Genomic DNA, 26902 nt, shown 5'->3' on the forward strand with positions numbered 1-26902 from the left:
AATCACAAGTTAACATTGCATAAGTACATCAATTAATAAATAAATTCCTAAACTTGGGAAAGGCAGCACAGTCCCAGACCACACCAAGACAACAACATAGTCCCCTCAATAATCGCGAAGGTCGATTTCACGCGTGTGCCTGACGCCAGAGCACGTCACCGTCGAATGGGCGACGTGAAGTGGGTGTAGATGGCGGTGGCGAGCCCGTAGTGGTGGGTGTCGGGCTCCATTCCGGAGCAGAAGTAGATGGCCTGCATCATGCAGCGCGTGGCCAGGATGCGCAGCAGAGTGTTGAGGTATGGTGGCGCTCCCGGCACCGCCGCCCGGTCCAGGGACTCGGCCAACGCCTTAGCCGAGTCCACCTGGATCTCGATGTTCTGCGCAAAAAAATCGGGCACACCGGCGTTTGTGAGGTGACTATCCCGCACGTGGCTTGTAGTTCAGTGCTGGGGAAGCAGCAAGGGTTGTGGTGTATTGGAAAGAAAACGTTATTCAGCGCACTTCCTGTGGGCATTCAGGTTTCCATAACCTGGCTTGCCAGGAGAAGGCAGTACAGCAAGTGGATTAATCTACATCTGGCACAGTGCCTGGCTGCCTTCCAGCGTTGTCTGTGGTTCGTCACACCTTTTGAGTTGTTCTGCCTCTAATGGCGAGTGGAAACTATACGGCTACATCTCAAGATAAAGGTAAAAGGTGCAGCCCTGCAATTGCTCGCTCAGGCTAATACTGACATCGTTTCAAGACACCTCTGCTTCACAGTAGGGGGTAGCACATTCCCACCCATTTTGAGCATAATGTTCATCACAATAAGTCGACCTGATATTTCAACATTTCAGTGCTGGAATTTATCTAAAATTAAATACAGTACTACATTTATCGTGATGGTTTTTTGTTGCTTATTTCTGTGGAGTAGCTGGGAAACGAGCCGAGTCCTTCAACTCCCTACACTTGATAACACAGTATGTTCAATGTGGCTGCTGGATTTTGAAGCCAGGGTCCCAGCTGTAATCTCTGGGTCATAGGGTGACCCAGGTGACCCTTGCAAATGAGACTATTATGTTCTCTTGAGTTCTCACCCGGTTAAACCAAAAGACCTCAAACAAAAATTTGAGCCACCCGACGACCTCTGAATTCCTTGCGAGGAGGATGATATTGAAGGAAGGTTAACAGCAATCTAGAGACAGTAGAACCCCTCTTAAAGACGGTAATTGGTTCCACGAACACGAGCATTAAAGGATTTGGTCATTAAGCGAGTATAGGAAATACGTGTTAAAAGCTTAATTCGTTCCGATAGCATCGAAAGTTTCCCTTGTTCACCCAAAAAACGTACTTTATAATATTTAAACAATGGATATTAATACATAAAGATACTAACATTATAAACACATCATATTAAAATAAACACTGTTAATAAATGCATGAATTCATTTTGATTTAAAACTTTCGTGACTGCAGGGATTCATATTCTTGGTTCTTTCGGTAAATTCACGTAGAAGGGAAACAATAAAATAATAAAAATATACAACAATAAAATTCTCACGACGTTTCGACTGCAACACAAGCAATCATCATCAGGTGTGAAAACCACAACAAGAAAATTTGAAAAAAGTGGCGGTTATTTTAACGTTAGCACCACGGAGAGAGATTTGATAAGCCATTTCGGGTCTTAATTGATTGATCACGCTTAAGGTGGCTGTCAGAACGCATCCATTATTTTTTGTCTCCCCCCTCCTCTTTTCCGAACATAGATGGACTCGTCCATCTGAACAAACTGTCAAATCTCTCTCCGTGGTGCTAACGTTAAAAATAACTGCCACTTTTTTCAAATTTTCTTGTTGTGGTTTTCACACCTGATGATGATTGCTTGTGTTGCAGTCGAAACGTCGTGATAATTTTATTGTTTTATATTTATTTTATTGTTTTCCTTCTACGTGGCATTAATTCATATTTACTGTACCTACAAGAGCCCGTCGTTAACAGGGAAATGGTCGGTTAAGCCTACACATTGAGCTCTATGGAGGCCCGTTGTTAAGCGATTAGTTAACAAGGGTGGTCGTTAAAAGGGGTTCTAACTCTACCTTTGATTTCGCCGCCTTCACCAAGATGTCGTAGTTGGAAGGCGGAGGCGCCGGGTGGCGTCGGAGCAGCGCACACTCGGGGAATTCGCCTACGATGCGCTCCGCCACGGAGATGTTGGCGAGCAACATGAACTCCTCCACCATCGAGTTGGTCTCCCTGTGTACACGCACCAGTTTCTGCCACCACAACACATCAACCACAAGGGTCAAGATTCTTTATCTTAGATTATTTTGCTGATAATAAATATCCCACGTGATAAGCCACTTTGTTCAGCTATCATTTGTGGTCAGGGTTTTACTTGGTAAGATAAAAATAGTTTAGTTTTATTTGTATATTTGTTTAAGTTATTTGTTTACCTTTCCAATACTTTGCAATCCTAACGTGTGCTTGTATTGTTTGTTGTTGTAACGTTGTGACCTGCCCCAACTGGACATCTGTGAAAAAAGAGCTTTATAGCTCATCGGATTCTTCCAGTAGAAATATATATTTTGATTCTGATAGAGAGATCTGCACAACAGTCGGATCGCAGTCATGGGAGGTGTCTTGTTGACGAGACTCACTTGAGTTCCTTGGTCTGCAGGTCGATCGGGTCGTGGGTTTCGCTGTCCATGTGGAATCGGACCTCAGGGGATGCCAGAGTCAATGCCCTACGGGTGGAGAAGGGACATGAGCGATTATCATGTCCAGCCAAAACAACACAGAATCTTAATATAAGACACTTCACAAACTCAGATATTTGAGTTGAACATGCACAGCTCGTTAAGTCAATCCACTGCTGGATGAGGGCCGCCCCATGTCATACGGGTCGTGGGGTGGTTTTACCGTACTTAACCGTGGTGGTCAGTACGCATTGGCAAAGGTGGGGGAGCACAGACATGGGAGCATTAAGAAGAGTAAAACAATTTATGTCACTGCATTGTCCTCTATTGCCCACAATGTAGCCCCGCAGCAGCCTGTAACACTCCAATCTAGAAGGATGTTATTAACCAGGTAAAACCTTAACTTCTTTATTGTTGCCTTCATTTCCGCATCTCCAGCTTCTTCAGCCTCCCACTCCCAGCCCCACTCACTTCCCCCCCCCCCGGCATTTTGCCGTGCTCGCCTCTTTAATCCCTCTAGCAGCACCCCACTTCCCCTACCCCACACCCCCCATCTCTATCTCTCCCCCCTTGCTCCCCCCCACTCTCTTACCTATATAGCCTCTTGTTACAACAGCCCTTTTTTGCCCACTTCAGCAATTGTTTCTGGCTGTGGTTGTCCCACCTGAAGAAGGACGCTTGTGTTGCGCCCAAAACGTCGTGATTTAATTTAGTTGTTATTTTATTTTATAGTTTTACCTACGTGACTTTACCGAAAAAAACCAGAGTATGAATCCTGTAACACTTGTTTGTGCATGATATTCACCCAAGCCTCATGCATCATGGGGTCAAAAAAGCAACAGGTGCAGCCTTGCAATGGCTTGCTCAAGCCACTGCTGGAAGAAGGGGGCTCCCATAAGAGGCGGCCCCTCTAGGGATACACCCTTTTACAGTCCCTCTCAATGTATTTTAGCCTACTCTTCCACGCTGGCCGGATGTCTTAGAAGACACGGGAGTAACCACACTTTACCGCGCCACAGGCGACCTGCCGATCGACTAAATGCGGTGCACACATTAATACGGCTCATCGCTCCAGTGGCGGTGGAGGGGATGAGGATCTTGACAATGAGTTACCCGTTTTGAATGCGCCTCTGCTTGAGGATCTTGGCCAGGGAGTTGAGGCCACGCAAGCTGCTGGTGACCGGATCCTTCCGCCCAGCGTCGTCCATCATTAGCTGAGCCTCTGCGTACGTCAGAGACGCCTGCGGGGATACGATGAACACACCACGGGTGAACCATGGGGTCCTCGCAATTACACAATGCCCACGCCTGATCCAAGCCCAAGCCAGAACTCAACAGATGTCTACGTGGCTCCCGATGACCACTGAGGGTTACGCTCACCCAAAGAAAGTAAAATTGATATATTTTTTTAATTCTCAAAGCTGGAATTTAACCAAATTTAGTGCAATGTAATTTGGTGGTCTTTCGTGCAGTGAGTTTAACACGTAGGCTTTCGTGACCAATATCATCCATAATACAGGTTGTTTGGGTTAGATTGTGTAAATACATAAATGTGTCGTTAAACCCGCCACCACCCGACACAGCCGACTAGTAAGGGTTGTCACATAAACAGAACGTGGCCAATTCGTCACTGGTACAACACACCGGTGTGCTGTACTCGTGACGAATTGGCATGTTCTGTTTACGTGACAACCCTTATTAGTTGGCTGTGTCGGGTGGGGGTGGGTTTAATGACACATTTACATATTTACACGATCTAACCTAAAAAAACAAACCTGTGTTTTGTGCAGTGATTGTTGACTGGACAGAGACCATCAACTCACTACTTTCATGTCCTACCTCGCACCTCCGATTAGCACAGTTGGCTACGTACGGTGCGAAAGAAGTTCAACATACATACTACCACTTGTGAACCCGTTTCATCTCGCTACACTTGTGAACTCAGAGGTGCAAGCTCAACGCTCTGACCTCTCAGCCATCCGGAAACCTCAACTGCACTAACATAGCAAGGCACCGATACAATACACGTGAAAGCAAACGAGAGTTTTACAAAAACTGAACGTCTGTGGGGGGGGGGGGGGAATCACCTTGGAATTGATGATGCTCTTGGTAAAACGTGTGCTCACAATCTCAGCCTTTGGAGTCATCTCCCATATGCACGAGAACGCCAGCCTGCACGCGCACAGCACATGCACCGTCGCCATTCACCGTCGAGTGGCAGAGTCGTCGACATTGGAGTGGTGCAGGGTGTTCACTCAGGAAAGCCTCGCAAAGTCTCGAGACTCTTTTTCAGGAGGGTCTTGCCAAGTTTTTGGTAGTCGAGTCATTCTTTCAGCAGCGGGATGTTTGGCCAAATACCGGTTTGGGTTGTTACAAATTACTCAACTGGAATATATATGTAGCAACCATTGTTCGACTGCAAAAGCTTTGCAGTACCCTCTCGAAGTTATGAGATTCAGTGAGGCTTTCCATGGTTAAGGATCATAGTAGTAATAACACGTTTATGTTAGCGATGAGAGGAAACCTGATAACCTGGAGTCAACCCATGCTAAATAGGGGGAGAACATACAAAATCTACATGGAAAGGCAACCAAGTCGGGCATCAATCTTAGGCCATTCTTGCTGTGAGACATGTGTTACCATTGTGCCATCCTGGTTTGGCTGCTTATGTATGTACACATGCTTGTGTGGATCTGTACAATGACACTTAAACAGTGCCACGCATCATGGGATTACATGTGCACCTGGCAACAACGCACGTTAGCTGCTGAGTATGGGTTGCAATGTGCACACTCGCGAGTTCACAGTTGTTGGTGCATCTCACCGGTCGACGTTGGATCTCAAGGAACACAGGTTTGAGCTCAATAACTCTGGCACCATATCAATCCTCTGCAGGCGCACAAACACATAAACGCAACAACTTCTCTGTCAATAAACACAATCTGGCAAATACATATGCACCAACTCAACGAGTGTTTTGCAAGCAAACCCACACATGATTAAGTCACCTGCAGGTAACTGTTCAGCAAGGGGATGTTTTCGCGAATGCCAGTTAAGATTGTATGGGTTTTATTTAGAGGAAATCTGATGAATCCAGAGGAAACCCATTCACTAACAGGGGGGAGAACAAACAAAGCTGCAAGCAAAAAGGCACAAGAGTTGAGTAATCAAACCCAGCGTCTCCTTGCTGCAAGGCACGAGTGTTACCACTGCGCCGATAACCTGCCGCTCATGATGTCACGGTACATCATATTATAAGAAATCCACAAAAATCACCTCGTTTAAAACATCATGAGAGATATTTAGCATTGTTGTTGCACATTTTTTTAATTCTAATTCATTTTTAAGTTATCGTTATTCATACGGGAAGTACTGAAAAGCACGCAAAAAAATGTGGTGAAAATGTCAAATACAATTACAAAGTTGTGGGGAAACTGGTACCGCGATGATCGTTACATCGTAATATTTTACATCATGTCGTAAAGTTAAGAATGAAAGGATGAAATCGGCGGGTCATAAAACACTTGATATTGTGGCAAGAAGAAATCCACATCTCACCTTCTCACACAGGTAAACTGTGGTACCACGCAGAGATGCCTCCTCATCCAAGGCATTCCCCGGCCGGATAAAATAGCTCACATCGGCGATGTGTACCCCAACCTAGAACAAACATTAACACACCGTCACCACCCTCACATGCATGGATGTGTAATGACAGGGTGATACCTGCCGGCCTGTAAGGGTAATTAAGGTTATAGCTGCATTACATAATGCCTTATTATGAAGGGGCGTATCTGGGGTAAAGGTCAACGGCGGAGTCAGTCGAGAAGCTCCGGGAACCATCCCGAAGGGCCTAGAAGGTTCTAGAAAGGGGGCGTGGCCAGAGGTGGAGCTTGGCCACTCCAGGCAGATATAAAGAGCACCGAATCAGAACTTCGGGGCTGTTAGCGTGGGGTCTGGGTCCTGGTTGCGTCGCTACGGTCGTCATCTCTTCGTCTCCGACCACGTGGCTGGTTCTTCTGCAAGAGCAGCTCTGTCTCCGCCGCTACGCTCGTCAACCAGCCAGCGTAGCTACGCAGGACGCAGATGGGCTGCGTGTTTGTACAGCCTAGGTGTAGCCGCGTTACGAAGTGTATCGCCCTGTGTGCTTTTAATAAATAAGACGCCTTCTACTAGACGTCTGTCGGAAGTCGCTCACTCCACATGCATGCATAACCTCCACCATAGCCACTCCAACCAAAGCAGAATAATGTGAAATGAAATGCACACCCATTACTACCTGGTGCATTCATTGTGAACCAGGCATTCGGCCAGTGACGTGGACACTTAGGCCAGTGGGGTCTTAGCCATGGCTTGGCTCAGGCTTGGCTCTCGCGCAACATGCATTGAGATTATTTCTATTATTTTGGCTGCTATAAATGTCCAAATGATGGGCCACTTTGTTGAGCTATTCATTTGTGGCCAGGTCACTAATCAAAAATAAATCAATACCTCAGTGGGCTTTGCCTGGTAGGATGGGGATGGTTTTGTTGTATTTGTTTGTGTTTGGGTTATTTGTTTATCTTTCTTGTACTTTGCACTACTATTATGTTTTTGTACTGTTTGTTGTTGTAACGTTCTTACCCGCCTCTGCTGGACATGTGAAAAATAGCTTTATAGCTCATCGGATTCCTCCAGTATAAATATGATTATAATTCTCAATAATCCACATCAAAGCAACGCTTAAAACCCGAGCTGCCTCTAAGCATGGTTCCAGCCCTGAGCCTCTGTGTCTCTTGTGCCTCCTCGTATATCTCTGCATGCTCCCAGCCACGCTCAGAATTTCCATGAGCTAAGTCTGAGCCAAGGCACAGCTGAGCCACTCATGCTTCTTTGGAGGCAACGGAGCAGATCAAGCCAGAACCGAGCCATGTTGAAGTCAGTCCTGAGCCGAGCAGAGACCAAGAATACGGGCACTAAGGCAACAATGTTTGGAGACTTAATAACAGGAATATTGTCCACCCCTTTGTCAATCCACTGCAGGATGAGGGCTTCTCCATGCCGTAATGGGTCGCGATTGTCATTTGACCTTGCTTTATTACGATGGTCAATGCATGTGGTGAAGGGGAGAACTTGGGCAGTTTTTTTAGATATCACTCTGTACCGGTGTTAGCCATGACTGGAACTAAACCAGCTTGACAGGATGAATGTGCAGTGCACTTATCATTGTGCCACTAAACTCCCCTTGTCACCTCCGCTAGCATTGACAAAACCATGAAAGGAATAGGCACGAATTACCGCGACCGTGACCACGATTACCACCACCAAATGAATACCTCGGTGTTCCCATTGTCGAGCGGTTTGCAGTGTAGGGCATCGTCGATGTCTGTGCAGCCTGGAGGATCCACACTGCAGATGGACAACGCACGGAGGTCCTCCCTGCCAGCCTGGTCCTTGTACGGGACACACACAGCACCAGGTTCAACAAAACGCTGCCTTACAACAAACAAAACACAGGGTGAGCCATACATGGGTAAACCAACTTCATTCCAATGGCGAACTATCTTCTCAATAGGCGACTGAATATTTTCAAAGTACAGTCCGTTCTCCTATAACTCTGCGTGTTTTCATATCGTGAATTAGATATAATGCGATGAATGCATTAGGGAACACATTTTTTTCATAACATGGATGCGAATTGGATAAAAGGCGATCGAGTGAACAGAACTGCGTTGTGCGAGGCAGAATAAGCGGTTGTACGGTTGCCTCGGTGTAGCATTACACAAGGCGGGATGCTTCTGGATGCTTCTAGATGCTACTCACGTACCCAAAGTCTTTGTTAAGCCTGCGTACGCATCTCACGTGTTATCGCGGACTGTGCTTTACCCTATATTATTTATTATGCGATTTTTCCACAATTCGGTGTTCTTCAGGAACGCAAGTACAGCGTTATAGGAAAAAAGTTTGTAGTCCCCTTGCTCCATTCATTTCTGTACTGGACCATCTCCACGGCTACTGCAAAGTCCTCCATATCCTGGCTCACCACTTTGATCCGCATCTCTCGAGGCCTGCCTCTCGGGTCTCCGCCCTGGTGCTTCCATAAGTCCGTCGCCTTCATTCCTCCGATGTGAATTTCCTCTCTTCTTACGATGATGTGTCCGAGCCATCGACTTTCTTTCAGGTCGACGGCTTTTCTATATACGGTCTGCGGTAAAGGTGTAGAGCCCCGTGGCTTCTCGTTCATGCCAGTGCAGCGGAAGGACCTCGACTGGAGGGAGAGCTCCAGAGAGGCCCTCTAGAAGGTATTCTACGCAGGCCAAACATCTTGAAACTATTGAGGTTTGACAGCACGATGATGATGATGGGGGGTGTTTTCGCATTTGTCTATTGTCGGGGGCCACACGTCATGGGCCACACCAAAGGCCACCCAGGGGCCACCAGTGGCCCGTGGGTCTTGTAATAAAGAACATTGAAGTAAAGGATTCTCACATGCACGACCAAACACACCAACACACCGCAGGCATAAGAATTGAACTCAATCGATGAATTGACATATCGTCACACGTCTCATGCGTACCTCTGCTGTGATGCTGAACGTGGGAGGGGACAGGCATGCAAGTACGGCCTGGCTGAAGGGCTGGTGTGGCACGTCGTGCTCCAGCAGCAGCACCTCTGTCTCCGTCTCCTTATCCCCACATTCGCCCAGAGAGCGCACAAAATGGCCCTGCACAAGCACACCGACAATTAGCACGGTTGTCTACGTATGGTACGGAAGAAGTTCAACATGCATATGCACATACGTGGCCAATCGTCACCGGTATCCCTTTTCCAATGATACATTGGAACCCAGACGGCGCAGATCTCTCGAGGTGTCTGTGGTCACCCACTGGCTTTTTGCCGTGTCGAACCGGAACCAAACCGTGATATGCTGGCCCCACAAGGCATCCAAATCTATCCGGGGGCCGAGCAGGGCCAGGGGCGGGGCTAGCGACATGTTAATTGGGTGACGGCAGTCGGTACACCACGGGGACGTGGCACCACAGCGTCATCTGCACGTGCCTAGACTTGTTCAAAGCATTGACCGTTCATGGCATGGATCCGCTTTTGCAGTGAATAAACAACCTGCAGCCTACTAAACCGTGCCAGCCATGGTGCCGCTCGGTTGTGCAGTGGCAAATAGGTATGAAAAGCACAACCACAATGCCAACCTTGTACCTAACGTTCATGATGTAGAATATTAACCGGCATCTGTTTAAACAAAGATACAACCCAAATAATCCATCTTAACAATATATTTAGCTTTTCCCCAATTTTTTTTCTCATTGTGTTAATGGTATCACACAAGACAAGCAATCTATACCACCCTTCGTGGTCAAGGACGACCCACAGGAGCACACATAACAGAGCTACTTCTAAGATCCAATGAAGTGAAATGCGGTCCAAATTGTAGGGGGGCAGTGCTTTTCCAACCACTCTGCCAATCAAAGTAATGTTCATCACATGGCAGTCAAAAGCAGTAGTTTTCTCAGAGATGGAAATTAAACAATCGAAGTGCATGACCAAATTTAATATCGTTTTTGGTGCAGTTATTGGTGACTGGGCTGAGACTATCAACTTACAACACCTTAATAACCTAAAAAATCACAGTGGTGCCATCTCATCCACCCTGACTTCCAATTCACCGTGTCACCGTTCGTGTTTTGGGTTCGACGGCTGTATTGCATACAGAGCCGCGTGGCCGTGCGTCAAGTGACAGAAGGATGAGCCCGACGATGCCGACCACGGGACGGACGGATGAGGTGTCACGGCGTCCGGGGCGTCACGGTGCAGTCGAACGTTCGGGTAGCAGGAGTGTCGCAGCCAGCCATCGATGGCCACCACGATGCGGTGGGCCTGCAGGGACGCTGCTTGTCTTGTCTCCACCCGCACTCGTGGCATGCGGCGGTCCGCGGGCGTGAACAGGTGGCGGGTGGCCTGCAACACGCACAAAGATCCCCCAGTAAGGCATTCAACAAAATGTTTGGGCGAGTGCCGTCAGCACACACCTATTCAAGCTGGTACGGCAAACGACGGGGTGGGTACGGACAGCACCATGCCCGACCGCCTTTGTCTCCACAGCGCTGATGTTTACATGCCACATCAGAGACTCATTTATGGCCGAGTCGACCTAGGGAAGGGCCCAAGACAGGTTCAGACATTTGCCGCTGTTTATTGGTTATGAGCGATAAATATAATCCAACTCGGGTCCCAGGATTCGTAGCGCAGCGCGCTAACCGCTACATCACCGCTCCCCACATGTACACACACACATGCAGATCAGCCCACCTCCTTGATTGGGCTGGGCATGAGCATGCCGCACAGCGGCCTCGAGTTCCGCTTGATGATGCCGACCACTTTGCCAGTGGGCCGACGCATCTTCCCACTTTCGGCTTTCAGCTGGAGACCAAAACAAAGGACAAACATCGTGTTGCGTAATCTAAGCAAGAGCGACGACAGCAGCAGCAGCAGCAGCTGGGATAGCACCGGGAAATGACAACGCAAACTCAAATGAGCACTCACCACAGTAGCGTCTCTCTCACACACTGAAATAATGAAATAACTATTTTTTTACCAGCTCACTGCGTAACACAATACAATATGGCTTGAAGGTGAAGGAGCAATCCAAAACAATAGCGCTTAACCTGCGGATGTGGTTTCATGCTGTGTCTCATCAATGTCAATAATGAGACTGACGCTTTGTTAAAATGACAAAAGATCACAGTGAGGAGTCCTCCGTAAATATTGATAAGTTAAAACAGTTCTGGCGATTGATAGAATCAACCGGAACACGCCCATCAGATACCACACGTTTAAAAAACGTGTAGGCTTTTGCGACCAATATTATCTACAACAAAGGTTACCCTCCCATCTAATTCACAATTTGATGCTTAATCTCTCGATTCTTTATGATTTCACTTGCAATTGTGATTGACATTTTCTCTTACCTGCTTAGCACATCAGTCACCCTATATGTGTTTAATGTTTACGTAACGTTTTTATAAGTATAACTGTGAAATGATCAGTCTATAAATATTCTGCCCAAGCCAACTTGCACTACATGCGATTTAACATCTAACACTTGTTTATGTTTGTGAAATATTGTCAACTTTTCATAAACCACGGTTGTTTTCGTGCCAATTTCAATTAACTTCATTGCTGTACTTTATTATGTTTTGCATTTTGTCACTGTGGTATGTATGCATGTAGAACTTATTTCGCACCGTACACAGCCAACCATGCTAATCGGAGGTGCGCGGAAAGGACAACAATATAAATACAAAAAGCAGTTCTAAAGAAATTAGTTTTCAATATAGAGGCCACCCTGTGACCCAGCTCAGACCGTGGAAGCGACGCCGTGTTGAGCCTGGATATGCATAACAGGTGGTATAGGCTCTGCGCCAAAATGGCTGGCAGCAGAGCGCAGTACAGCAAAATGAACTGTTGTCCTGTCCTTCTATGCTCCAGATCTATGCCCCCCCCCCCTTCACCAACCCGCACCGAAGTATGGTCAAATATCCCCTACGTACATACAAAAATTGTACGAAATGATTAGCACTCCTGACTTGATTTTGAAGTAATGTAATGTTAAGTCATTTAATAAAGGCAAAATCAAGCTAACAGCATCTCTAATGTGGATTGTTGTCTGGTCACACGGAGTTCATTATGTTTAAGGTCTCTCTTGAAGTGGTTGAGTCTTTGTTGTTATTCTTTGTTTAAACTATATTAAAACTATTTAAAAACTATAAACTAAATAACTTTACCAGGTAAGGACCCTGAGAGCTATATAGCTCTTTTTAAGTGACCTGGCCACAAATGATCGTTCAATGAAGTATCTTATCACATTTTCAATTGATAGCAGCCAAATACTCTAAGTGCATGTCAGATTGTAACTGTGGAGGGAAAAGCCGGAGGACCTGGAGAAAAATCCATGCGACCACGGGGAGAGAGACACGCACACTGCAGGTGTCTGGGTTTGATTTTGGTTCGGCAGTGTTGACGCTCCACTCACCACATCCTCCTCATTCTCTTCTGCAACGTCCCCTGCGACGCCCTCATCGTGCAGGACCAGCGAGGAGGGGGCAACCCAGCGCTCCTCGGGGAACATCTCCACGCACACGATGTCGTCGTGCATCGCGCGGTTTAAATGCTGCAGCCCCTGGATCAACACCTGCACGGAGACAAAAAAGATCCCCCGTATAGTCTTAACAGACCGCTGGGCCAAGTGCTGTTAGAGAGCAGCATATACAGTAAAACCTTGGATTGCGAGTAACTTGGTCTGCGAGTGTTTTACAAGACGAGCAAAATTTTAATAAATATTAATTTGATAAACGAGCGAGGGTCTTGCAATACGAGCAGCTTTGTACTGCCGAGCGTCACGTGATCACAACTGATATACGAGTGCTTTGATATACGAGTGCTTTGGATTACAAACACGTTTCCGGAACGAATTATGCTCGCAATCCAAGGTTTTACTGTACAAGAGTTTTAATACCACGAATAAACACTTTAAAATGTAGGACTATGAGCCCATGAATCTTCTGAAACCAATGTATTTCAGTAACATATGTTCAAGCAGGGCAATTTCTGGACTGTTTTTTTTTTCAACAAAGGGCCAATGTACCTAATTGTTATTTAACGTTACATTTTGGGGGTGGAAATAGACCATTCAATTTGTTAACAAAGTAGTCACAACCATCATTAGACCTCCTTTGCCAGTACCAAAATATAATAGGGTTTTTCCCCTTTTTTCTGGCAACAAAACTGAAACCTTTTACAAGGAATCACGTGTGCATTAACCACAATACTTGTGGTGAAAATGCAAACAAAAACACAGTGATAATATTTGCAATATATGCGTACGCCTTTTGGCGTCCACTGGTCTCGCACCAATTGGGTCGAGGCTCAAAAGAAAGCCGTCCCTGGTGTGGACCAATCAGTCTCAAGGACAATGCATATCTTCTTTGGTTCTTTCGGTAAAGTCACGTAGAATGAGAATAAAATAATAAATTGATAAAATAAAATAACACAATAATATTCTCACGACGTTTCGGCCACAACACAAGCGGCCTTCATCAGGTGAAGGGACGAGACTGTCTGGCCGAAACGTCGTGAGAATATTATTGTGTTATTTTATTTTAACAATTTATTATTTTATTCTCATTCTACGTGACTTTACCGAAAGAACCAAAGAAGATGAATCATTGCAGTCACGAAAGCTTTAAATCGACAATGCATATATTATCATAGTGTGTTTTTTGTTTGCATTTTGACCACAAGTATTGTGGTTAATGCACACATGATTCCTTGTAAAAGGTTTCAGTTTTGTTGCCAGAAAAAAAGGGGAAAACCCTATTATTAAAGTAGTCACAATTAACGTATATACTGTGGTTGTGGTGGCGTAGCTATCGAGTGTGCAGGCAGTGCAACTGCACCAGGACCCACAGGCCGGGGGGACATGAGCCAGGCTACGACACCTACGTAGGGTGCAAAAGACGTTCAACATACAAATATTTTAGCCCAGTAGCTCTTAACCTTTTACTGCAGTCTTGCAGTAAAGGTTAAGAGCTACTGCTCATGCCAAGAACGCTATGCCACTGCTTCATTATAAATTTGTTTTTAAAACTCACACAGATACGATCGGACAGCATTGTTCCTTCCAGACGCAGGCTTGTGAAACGTGTACCTCTTTATCACTGTCACCGTCCCCTCGCACCCTCAGAGTCCCCTCCAGGTAATTCTCACGACTCGCAAGGAAGGTTCCCTGGACAAACCGGCCGGAGCGCACACCTTGCTGCAGCTGGGACAGCGGGAGATGTTCGGGGAAGATTACCCGGGACTCCACCACATCCTGCACACGTACACAGCACACGCACGGCACATGCACGCGTCAACAACAATTTTGCAACCGCCATCACGTAACGAGACGAAGGATCCAGTCTGATTTATCTCAGAGCAGTACGGCCATCCGTGTTAGAGAACGTTCCACAAAAGCGGATATCATAGAGCTACCTCTAGAGTTTCACCCTTCCGTCTCTGCTTTTTGCTAAATATGCCACGTTATAAATCTAGGATTTATTTGATTGATTGACCATTGCTGGTGAGGAAGAGACGTTCTAAAAGGGAGCTGTTTAACACGTATTCTTTCGCGACCAAAATTATCCATAATAAAGGTTTTTTGGGTAAGAACGCGTAAATGTGTGTAGTTAACCCGGTACAGACAATTAGTAAGGTTTGTTACGTAAAACAAAACGTGTCAATTAGTTACTACTGCAGCACGCCAGTGTATTGGAGAGTAAACCCACAACACTTACAAATCGAGTATATCGTTTCCCTGGCGATTACAACCAGCGAAACGTCGTACTCAGCGCAAGGCAAGTGTCCCTTTCTTCAATGAGGCAGCTGGATGCAACGGGGAAGTGAGGGGTCGGACAAGGGTACAGGCTCGCACCATAAATATGAAGGGGGGGCAAAGCTGATGCACGCATACGGAGTCTCACCTGCTCCGAGGCCAGTGCCAGACGGTCAATCAACTCAGGGTTGTCCAGCAAGCTGCGCACGTATTCCTCCACTGGGGGTACACAGACACGCGCAGATAAACGCAGAAATTATAATTGGCGATACGATTTACCGGACAATATAGAGTGCCACCCAAAATGTAAATTTGTTACTTTTCAAGTCATGCCTGCTGGATTTATTAATTTTCCTGTTCAACTGAAGCACTGTTTAACAAGAGGCACTACAGACTTGATTCAAAGCTTTCGTGACTGCAGGAATTACTCTTTTTTTTTCGGTAAAGTCACGTATAAATAAGAAATAATGAAATAACATAATAGCGTACGACGTTTCGGTTGCAACACAAGCAGCCATCATCAGGTACAGAAGAGCTAAATTTACGAGAGATAAGAAACATAACCCCAGATGTATATACAGACACTCAAGTAGGGGGGAACTAACACAGATACAACAGGGGCCACAGAGAGAGAAGCATACCAAACAAACAGGGTTTAGCAAAATCGCTGCTTGTAATCGCCAAGGAAACGATATACAGTCCTAGAATGAAGGACTGTGCATTTGATAAGGCCACGTGAAGGTGTTGTGATCCCCGCTCTCTATTAGGGTGAGGGCTATCTCTTTGCAAACACCCATGACCTCACGACTACAACGAAGAGCATGTAAGAGATTTGTGGCTGGCCAGATGGTGTCGTACACACGTGTCATTTGGCATTGTGGTGAAACAAATTCAGCTCCATTATAATGTGACTGGACATGCTCGGGAACAATGCCCCATATAAACGTGGATGTCCAGCCAGATGAGCTGGCACGCAGCTGTAGGCTGACCCCATAGCCAGGTGATATCACACTCCTCCATAATCTTGTTGATGTGCTCAGTTGAGGTGATGCCTACCTGTAGTTCTACTGATCGGAGGCTGACACTCATTGATCATTTGAGACGAGAACAATTCACTTTAATGGCCAACATCAAGTGCACAAATCCTCATATGCTGTTATCTAAATTTTGTATCGCCTCGGTGATTTAGTTAAATTGCAATGAAGAGAACTGGTGTATAAATCAGCCAAACGTGTGCTCAACGAGTGTACGGTTGGCAGATATAAATAGATCTTATTGTTTTCTGCTCTACTGACAAACCATGACTTTATTTACCAATATATATTTTTGATAGCACAGTACACTGTTTTACATGTTTATTTTAAAATGTGTTGTGTTTATATAGTATCTCTATCAATATGCTAAGTATGACACTCCTTTAATTAAATCTCAAGTGAGAGATATGGTGAGTGAAAAATATAAGGGAGTGAGATGACGCTCCGCGCACAAAGATCCTGCTGGAACAAAGACCGAGGAAGAGGAAGGTACGCTGGGTATCACAGCATACATCAGTACTACAGCTTCTAGCATCATCCAACAACACTGCTAACACCGACGCCGCTCAGAAAAGTAGTCCGCGACCACGCGCTATACTTGCAATGTAGCGAGCGCGGTTGAGCGTTAAAATCTAAACACTTTCCCTAAAAAGGTAAAACCGTGCTAAAGCCAAAACGCGGAGTGTGAACGCGCATTCAACGGGGATCTACCGTACGGTCAAACAACCTTGCACAACCTCGCACAGAACGAGGCCCACACCCAGCAGTGGATTGAAAAAGAGGGCTGTTACATGTGAAAAGCAGTGTGACAAGATTTGAAGCTTTCGTGACTGCAAGGATCCATACTCTTTGGTTTTATTCTGTAAAGTCACGTAGATAAAATAAAACAAAATAAAAGAAAACAATTGAATCACGACGTTTTGGAGGCAACACAAGCTTCCGTCTTCAGGTGGAATAGTCAACACAGAATATCGGATGGCTCGGTCGTTACGGTCATTGGAAGGCTCTCCCTTCTCCTGCTCCACGTACGTGTCTCTGAGACACACGACAATCAAGTTACGGCGCTGTTAGACAATCACACTAGGCGTTGCTGTGTAATCACTTCCACGCGAGTCACAGTAACAAAGTTGTGGAGTTGAAATGGTGCTTAAGAGGTCGACTAGGAAATGTGTACCTCTTCTGGGGCAGTAAAATGAGCACAGCTCTGCGAGAAGTGTAAATCATGTAGTTCCGTGAGTTGTTAGGCATGTCAGAGGTTTCCCTCCGAGTGCTGGAAACGCCTTCAGGAATCCAGTTTTAATGACAAGAAATGTATTTAATAATCATGAATTACATTTATAAAACGCCTTTCTGCTCGGTAACTCAAGCCACGGGGGCGTTCAGTCCCACGAGCCGAATCAGATGCACAGTTTATTATCTCAACTGTACATAGCACAGTTGGCTAAGTACTGTGTGAAGGAAGTTCAACATACATACAATTCAAACCCCACCCCACGGAGTGCCAAAATTCAATAAAAGGAGTGCAATTAATTTCAGCCCTGGCGAAAAAATCAGCTACCAATCCTTGGCCATCTGGACAGGGGCAGCCTTATGCACAACACCACTATGCCACCAACTCTGCTGGCCCTCTTGGCACTGGGAAACAGACCCAACGAGACTTTGCGCCACCAACCGCCACCGTGTGCCACAGTTCAGAAGTAAAGAGGCGTCAATTCGTGTGCCGTGCACACTGGATTGGCGAGATGGCTAGGACCGGTTGGAGAGCTGCGCCTACCAATGGTGCTCATTGGTGAAGGCGTAGAAGTGTTTCTGCGGAGTGGAGATGATGTCGCGAAGTCTCTTGTAGACAGGAGCGGAGCGATGGCGGATCTCCTGCAACACCGTCTGCAGAATCACCACGTTAAGCAGGCACGGGTCCTCCAGCAGGTCAATCTGAGAAGCAAGCATACACGCAAACGTACACACGAGGGGAGCATTCATTAGCCGGGCGGCGGTGGTGCACGCCTGTAATCCAACACCGTTGAGGCGAGGATTCATGGATCACGCAAATGTTGCGAAACTTCTTTCCCGTGAGCATGCAGGAAGTGCCATACCCTGGATATGCCAAAAGGCAGCAGAGCAAAATGTGGACTAATATTATCTGTCCCTTCCGTATGGGATAAAGTGTTGCCCCCCTATGTGAATAAACACGCATACATTGGCTGGAATATATTGGTATATAGAGCTTGGGCAATTGTTGGTGCTGGCTCACCGCTTGGCTGCAGTGACATTGTTCATGCAATTTGCATGAACGGCGCTCCAACTAAAACTAAACATTATTATATCATATGATCGTAATGTGGGTGTGTGTCTCAAGAGGTCTGAGCGCTGAGCTGGTACAGCTTTGCCTGTCAGTCGACACAACTCCCCACATTCGGCTTGCAGCTGAAGAAAACACTCAGCACTGCCATCCCCTGGTCACCTGACAGTCACACGTCTGTAGCTCAGGGCAAGCCCAGGCTTAAGTCTGCTTAGCATCGGAGATCATATGAGAACTAAGGTGATAAAGTTGTAGCAGGGGTATAACGCATTGTGGTGGGTCCACACACTAATCATAATAATAATAGGTAAAAGTAGAAATGGGTAACACTGGTCAGGTATAGTGGCTGCTGTTATAGATGTGACCTTGGTAAATAAATACAAAATACATTTTGATTTAAAGCTTTCGTGACTGCAGGGATTCATATTCTTAGTTCTTTCGGTAAAGTCACGTAGAAGCGATGATGATTGCTTGTGTTGCAGTCGAAACGTCGTGAGAATTGTATTGTTTTATATTTTTATTATTTCCCTTCTACGAGACTTTACCGAAAGAACCAAGAAAATAAAAAAGAGTTTAGTATTTTTTTTATCATTGGTGTGGTCCCCTTATGCACCACAGGTCACACCTGATTGGGCTCTCACCTAGTTCAGGAGCAATGATTTTCCTACCTTACCAGTTGAGGTGAGGAAGGTGAAGTGAGAAGTAAAATTGCCCGACCTCACCTGGTAGAGAAGGACAAATCTGTCTCTCACCTGATTCAGGAACCCCTCATCCAAATGATGAAGTGGTGCTGGACACCTGTGAAAAAGAGCTTTATAGCTCATCGGATTGATCCAGGAAAAATATTCAGATTATGATGCTGCCATAATGTGACAGTTATCACACTGGGCTTGGCGACCCAAATGCCGCCGGTTCGTCCTCCAAGCGCGGCAGGTGATTGAACCGTTTTTTAAATCCCCCCTCACTGGCCCTGCCGTTGTCCACTCAGCACTGTCAATGGGTAGTCCATCGGCAGTTCGTGTGTGGGTAACATGTGGGTTACTCCCACCTCTTCCAAACGTCTGGCTCAACAACATATCCTCCAGAAGGGAGCTTGCAGTGGCGTGAGCCAATATATTTTCAGGGGTGCCTGCACCTTAACCTTCAACCTTTTAGAGTGAGATGGTGGTTTGAGTGAGATGGTGGTTTGAGTGAGATGGTGGTTTGAGTGAGTTTGGTGGTTTGAGTGAGTTGGTGGTTTGAGTGAGTTGGTGGTTTGAGTGAGTTTGTGGTTTGAGTGAGATGGTGGTTTGAGTGAGTTGGTGGTTTGAGTGAGTTGGTGGTTTGAGTGAGATGGTGGTTTGAGTGAGTTGGTGGTTTGAGTGAGTTGGTGGTTTGAGTGAGATGGTGGTTTGAGTGAGATGGTGGTTTGAGTGAGATGGTGGTTTGAGTGAGTTGGTGGTTTGAGTGAGATGGTGGTGGTTTGAGTGAGTTGGTGGTTTGAGTGAGTTGGTGGTTTGAGTGAGTTTGTGGTTTGAGTGAGATGGTGGTTTGAGTGAGTTGGTGGTTTGAGTGAGTTGGTGGTTTGAGTGAGATGGTGGTTTGAGTGAGTTGGTGGTTTGAGTGAGTTGGTGGTTTGAGTGAGATGGTGGTTTGAGTGAGATGGTGGTTTGAGTGAGATGGTGGTTTGAGTGAGTTGGTGGTTTGAGTGAGATGGTGGTGGTTTGAGTGAGTTGGTGGTTTGAGTGAGATGGTGGTTTGAGTGAGTTGGTGGTTTGAGTGAGATCGTGGTTTGAGTGAGATGGTGGTTTGAGTGAGTTGGTGGTTTGAGTGAGTTGGTGGTTTGAGTGAGATGGTGGTTTGAGTGAGATGGTGGTTTGAGTGAGTTGGTGGTTTGAGTGAGATGGTGGTGGTTTGAGTGAGATGGTGGTTTGAGTGAGTTGGTAGTTTGAGTGAGTGAGTTGGTGGTTTGAGTGAGTTGGTGGTTTGAGTTAGATGGTGGTTTGAGTGAGATGGTGGTTTGAGTGAGATGGTGGTTGAGTGAGTTGGTGGTTTGAGTGAGTTGGTGGTTTGAGTGAGATGGTGGTTGAGTGAGTTGGTGGTTTGAGTGAGAGTGAGTTGGTGGTTTGAGTGAGATTGAGTTGGTGGTTGAGTGCGTGAACGGGTGAGTTTGTGAGCATAAGATGTCCTAAACTATTCATACATAGTGACGCTTATACACCTCACCTGGCTGTTTGTACTGGTTGGCAAGGTAAAAATTGTAAATTTAAGAAAATTGCGCCACTGTTTCAAACGCTGCGATGGGAAAACGAACCAGTAACTTCTGGATTGCAAGTTCAGAGTGCAAACCGCCCGTTTCTTCAGGGTAGCGTTTCTCATAACCGCCACTGATATTTTTTATTGTTCACCTCTGCTTGCGAGCACATTGTACACTTAACTAACTCTGCAGATGTGAAACCCAGAGTGTGTGCCCACTCATGCACCTCTTACCTCTTGTTGACACCGCATGCATGATGCACGAGTACTGTCTGGGTTTTTTAGGCCGGGGAGAAGGGGAGCCCCATGGGGTGGACTCCGGAGGGATGTAGCCTGGAATCTTTGACAGCGGACACACAAGATGGCACAAGCGTACAACAAAGATGAAGATCACCCAAATAAGCCTTAACAGACTGTGCTGCTGTTAGGCGGCATGGCCCACGAGGAGGTGGGTGGCCAGCACCACGCACATGCAGCCACCTCTGTCTCCCCAGTGCTCATGTCTACACACTGCACCAGGTACTCATTTAAGACAGAGTTTACCTAGGATAGGCACAACACTGGTTGAAATAAGGCAGACTGTCTAGCTCAGCAGCTGTCCCCCTCTCTTTTTTTCTTCCTGATGATGAAGGCTTGTGTTGCGATCGAAAGGTCGTAGTTTTTTGTTATTTTTGGTTATTTTATTTGAACCTATCTACGTGGCGTTACCAAAAGACCCAAAGAATGTCTTCCTGCAGTCACAAAAGCTTTAAGTCAAGATTTATTATTACATTTGTTTACTGTGCAAAAACTCAAGACTTCTTCATGAGGGTCCTGCGAAGTTTTTGCCGTCACTGTGTAGTCCCAATTGAGTAATTTGCAGGTGATTTTTCAGTATTGGGATGTTTTGCCCAATGCCAGACTCGTTGTATTGGGTATTTTTTTTACTATGGGAGGAAACTCGAGAACGCGGAGGAGACCCAGAAGAGGGGGAGAACATACAATCTTCACACACTCACACATTCACGCTAACTCACTCGCTCACACACTCACTCAAACACTCCATTGCACTTACACACTCTGACGAACAGGGGGAGAGAAGATGACAACTCCACGCCGAAACGCGCCCGAGTCGGGAATCAAACCCAGCTTTCTTGCTGCAAGGCGCAAGGGTTACTTACCAATGTGCCACCATGCCGCCCATGGCGATTCGTAAACTACATCAATACCAGTTTCCATGAACTGGGGGTAGCTGCCCCTGTGCAGCCACAGCCTTGCAAGCGGGCTTTACCCTGCCAAGTGGGTTTGTGATGTTATTAGGCAGCTTCCCCGATGGAATAATTTGCGAGTAAATTTCTCAAATTTGGATAATTACACCACACAACACTTGGCCGACTCTCTTTTTCGAATCATGTACGTGTTCGCTCTAACAGTGTCTACTGCGAAGTAGACCGCGGTATTAACCAGAGCGGCCACCGACTTGATTTCAGTGTTAAATATTATAGACGGTACATTATACACTAAATACAACTTAAAAAATGACAATACTGCACGTATATACATCACTCCATTCAGAGTCTTCGAGATTGGATTGGTAAGTACGGTACAGTAAATAGGTTACATTTTACAGTAGGATATTTATTTTTGTGTATTTGTATGTTTATTCATACCAATTTCATATAGTAAACTAATTTAAAAGACAAAAACATTCACAACATTTAAAAACATAATGTTATGCAAGAATGTGCAAAAAATTTGCTACTTCAAATTATTATGTAGTGAATATCCGGCGTTGTTAAAAAATGTGGCATCCCCTTCCCCCCCGTAGCCGCCGAATAATCGATGATCTACTATAGATACTCTATAGTTAGGGCATTTCTGAATCGTCCGGGCTTCCTTGTGCGCCGCAGGCTGGGACGCGTCGTCGTCTCAGAGAGAAGCGATCGTGAGCGACTCTACTCCATCCGGGGTGGACAACCTCCCGAGTCTCGAAGCAGGTCGCGAGCGGTATGGCCTTCCTCGCTCACAAGAACGTGAGTCGCGAGAGGAGTGAATCAGCAGTGAGCCTCTCTCCTCGGTTAAAAGAGTGGTGGAACATAATGATGAAAATACGTGATGATTTTAACCTGTCTCTGTGTCTCTCTGTATGTGTCTCCGTGCCTGTCTGTCTCTATCCCTACAGGGCCATGACCATCTTTAAGAACCTCCGGAAATTCACCTCTGTGTTTCAATTTGACCATGTGTGACTGCGCATGTTTAACTGTCTTGATTTGAAGCCCTCGTCGAGGAGGCCGCTCTCCGATCTTACATTTACATGCTAATTTCTCACATTAACATCACTAGCCCCGCCCACTTCTTTATGACCCTAGGGCTACACCCATTTCAAACCTTTTAAAACAGTCTGCCTCAGCAGCAGATCATGCTTTCCCACCTGATGAGGGACGCTTGTGTTGCGCCCGAAACGTCGTGATTTATTTTATTTTATACCTACGTTACTTTACCGAAGAACCAAAGAGTATGTTTAACTGTGTCTCTGTGACTGTGCGTGTTTACCTGTGTCTCGGAAAGTGACTCTGTCTGTGGTGCACGTCTTTGTTGCCCTTAATGTCTGTCTGGGTGGCGAGTGGTTGCTGAGAGGTTAGTTCACTGCGGTACGAACCCAACGGCCAGAGTTCGCTTCCCGCTCACGGCCAACACCAGTGACAATTATCTGAACCGGTCTTGGGCCTCCTCAGGTGGACTCAAATGAGTACCTGGTGCGGTGTGTAAACATCTACACTGGGGAGACAAAGGTGGCCAGGCGTGGTGCTGGGCACCCACCCCGTCGTGGACCGTGGCCAACCTTCACAGAAGTTGCCCCAAGTTTGTTGAAGGCCACACAGGGAATTTTTTTCTTTTTTTTAGTGCATCCACCGCGACCTGGCTGCGAGGAATTTGCTGGTAACGCATGGACACATCGCCAAGATTTGCGACTTTGGGCTGGCACGGGACGTCCAGACTGACCCCAACTACGTGGTGAAGGGCAACGTGAGTCCTTCACCTTACTTAGGATCATCAGCATCATTATCAGTATCACCAATGTCATCACCATCATCGGGATAGAAGGCCCATCACTTTAATTGTACTCAATGTTTTTATTTTATTTTGCACAGCCCCTAAGAAAAAAAGAGTGGGGGGTGCTGCCACACACGGTGGTGCAATGGCTCTCCCACCCTGACTTGCAATCCAGAGGTCGGCAATTGGATTCAATCTCCCTGCTCTGCCGACAGTTCAAAATATGGGGCAATTTCACAAATCCCCTTCCTCCTCCCCCCCCCCCCAATGTGGTACACGGGGTAACTGGCCCAGAATAACAACCTGTGGTGGTGACCACCAGGCTAACTACACTAATTACAACATGACTAGCTACGACAGAACGGGACCACAGCTCGGGTCCCAGTCCATGTGTTGGAGACTCGGTAGAACGTAGACGTAGACAAAGGTTCTTCAGGATGAACAACAACGCCGGTCCCTCTGGGGGACCCAGCTTATATTCTCTGTGGCGTGGCTGGCTCCGCCCTTGGCCACGACCACCTTCTAGAATCATCGAGCAGCAAGATCTGGACCCCGACCACGTGACCACCCCTAGCCCCCACTTGGGGCCCCTTTGTAGACTTAACCGGTCACGTGTCCTCTCGGGTCAACCAGAGTGCCATGGCATTTAGTAACCCGTTTCCTACGGTCGGCACTCCCACACCCTATCCTGTTGGGTTGGCACTGCACGCCAAGCGTGATGCCATCCAGCGGGATCAATCAGCGCTGACCGAGCCCCTCTAGGGCCGGTACTACACCCACACCAGAGTGGTATCCGCGATGTCAATACACCGCACGCCGTGCCTCTCTAGGGCCGGCACTACACAGTGACATCCCGTGATGTCACTACACATTTAACCCTTCAGGGTAGTGGAGGGCTAGATGACGCTAATTTGGCAAGATGAATGTGGCCTGACGCAAAAAACGTATGACGGATCGCGATGCATCGGCCTGAACTGAATTTACTGAACATATTGTTGTTGTGCTTGTGGCCATGCGGTCATGTCCATTAGGTGCCTCTGCCTGTAAAGTGGATGTCTTCAGAAAGCATGTTCCATGGGCTCTACAAGGTGCAGAGCGACGTGTGGTCATACGGTATGCTACTGTGAGAAATCTTATATTTTGCTGAGACAAACTTTCACTTGCCACAAACATTCGGGGCCCTGAGTAGAGAAGATCCTCACAGCAGACAACGATTGTAGTCTTATCTTACACTATGATTTTTAATTGCGTAAAGTTCAGATTTAAAGCTTTCGTGACTGCAGGGATTCATCTTCTTGGTTCTTTCGGTAAAGTAACGTAGAATGGAAAAAAATAAAATAAAATAAAACGTAATAAAAAATAAAATTTTCACGACGTTTCGGCCACAACACAAGTAGCCTTCTTCAGGTGAAGGAACAGAACTGTCGGGACGACAGCACTTCAATGACTGCTGCTAAAATTCGCAGTGTCGTTTAAACTAGGTGGGAGAGGTAAAGCGCCTTGACAAAGGAGTTTACATATCAAACAGGATAATATAGCATTGAAATAGCTGCGTTAAAGTGTTGGATCAGCAGGGTGTTAAAGTCAGAAATTAGCATGTAACTGGGAGATTAGCATGATGTTAATGTGAGGGATTAGCATGTGACTGGTCACGGAAATAGCTATGTTAAAGTCAAAGTTTCCATCTCAACAGAGGCATTTAGTATATTGACGCTAAAGGACTGCAACTACCCAACTATCATACAATAAACCGATGTGAAAAAAAACTAAGTAGAAACTTCATCAATATAATAAATGTACTCAATATATTCTTCAATAAATTGAGCTATAAACATAAAGTAACTGGGTATACACTACACTATCTAATGAATACCATATAGTAAACTAATAAAAAAACTAAAATACAAACTACATCAATGTTATCAATAAACTCTATATACTCTCCATCAGCTGAGCTACTAACAATAAGTCGTTATACATTACAATGCCATATGGCGAAAAAATGGGTGGCGGTTTTTTCCTTCTTTCCAACGTTAGCACCACGGAGAGCGACGAGCCTCGTTCAGACGGACGAGTCCATCCATGCTCGGAACGGAGGAGGGGGGAGAAACAGCCACGATGCGCTGCTCTGTCCTGTGTTGCGTTACAACCATGCCAAAAACTAGACTACTATACATTGTAATGTTATACCTTCCAATCTAAACTACATTGTATAATATCGTATACACAGCCCAATGTAAGCTCTAACATTATGCATTATATTGATATGTCTCCAAATAAACTTTTTCCTACATTACACAACTATACACCGTAATATACACTACCATAGACAAACCCACCCTTGAATTATACAATGCGTTACTTTAGACTACCCTATACTTTAGACTGTAAAATATTAGACTTGTAATATTACACTATGTATTATTCTACCAACCCTACTGTATACCACACAGCTGTATATTCACTATAAAATTACAATACTATATATTGCCTTATGAATTATGTTAAACATTACAATGTTATACTATTTATTATTATATAACATGCTATAAACCAGGGGTGTCCAAACTACGGCCCGCGGGCCAACTGCGGCCCGCCATCCATTTTTAATTGGCCCGTATCAAAGTTAAAAAATATAATGGACTATGGCCCACTGTATTGCATTTCTTAATTTAAACACTAGATGGCGCTATTGTCTTGAACAAGGCAGCGTCTCCACAAAGCAAGCAATCGAAGAAAACATTTGCTCAGGGTCACCAGAAATGCCGGAACCGAAGAGACGCAAGGTTGCAAGCGAGTGCAGGAAATTTCAGACTCGGTGGATTTTTTTTTTTCATAGAAACCAAGGGGAAGTGTGTTTGTTTGATTTGTAATGAGAGTGTTGCCGTGATGAAAGAGTACAATGTACGACGGCATTATGAAACGAAACATCAGACCTTCACGTCCTACACGGGCGCCGAGCGGAGAGAGAAGGTAAAGCAAATGGCAAGCTAGCCTGCTAACGCAGCAGCAGGGTTTTTTTTTCCGTGCTAACAAAGCTCAAGAAAATGCAACAATAGCCAGCAATGAAGTAACTCAACTCATTGCCCTACACGGGAAACCTTTCTCAGACGGTGACTTCATCAAACAGTGCCTCACTAAAGTCGTGGGAATGTGCCTGGAGAAAATGCAGGATTTTAACGATGTTAGTATGTCCAGAAATAAGGTTGTGCGGCGAATTGAAGACTTGTCGGCTAACTTAAAACAGCAAGTGTCA

At 45.9% G+C, this 26902-nt stretch overlaps 1 protein-coding gene across 1 annotated transcript; it reads right to left on the reverse strand.

Moving 5' to 3' along the window:
• Nucleotides 1-140: 140 nt before the first annotated feature.
• LOC142923790 (exosome complex exonuclease RRP44-like) lies at nucleotides 141-18529 on the reverse strand. The gene is made up of 5 exons (XM_076064768.1): nucleotides 18491-18529; nucleotides 17854-18011; nucleotides 17696-17714; nucleotides 2079-2255; nucleotides 141-377 (listed from the first exon to the last, which is right to left on the reverse strand). Exons 1-5 carry the CDS (start codon nucleotides 18527-18529, stop codon nucleotides 156-158), a joined length of 615 nt encoding a protein of 204 aa, XP_075920883.1. The 3' UTR covers nucleotides 141-155.
• Between the last annotated feature and the right edge of the window lie 8373 nt (nucleotides 18530-26902).

This window comes from Petromyzon marinus, unplaced genomic scaffold (genome assembly GCF_048934315.1).
Source record: "Petromyzon marinus isolate PM22_M1 ecotype Great Lakes invasive population unplaced genomic scaffold, UKy_Petmar_22M1.pri1.0 PM_Scaffold_7, whole genome shotgun sequence".
Classification (NCBI taxonomy): Eukaryota; Metazoa; Chordata; class Hyperoartia; order Petromyzontiformes; family Petromyzontidae; genus Petromyzon; species Petromyzon marinus.

Coding starts and splice junctions, on each gene's coding strand:
- LOC142923790 (XM_076064768.1), bottom strand. CDS start 18,529: ATGGCAGTGCTGAGTGTTTTCTTCAGCTGCAAGCCGAAT. Junction 18,012..18,490: donor TCTTCAGCTGCAAGCCGAAT/GTGGGGAGTTGT, acceptor CTTGCTTCTCAG/ATTGACCTGCTGGAGGACCC. Junction 378..2,078: donor TGAAGGCGGCGAAATCAAAG/GTAGAGTTAGAA, acceptor TTTTTTGCGCAG/AACATCGAGATCCAGGTGGA.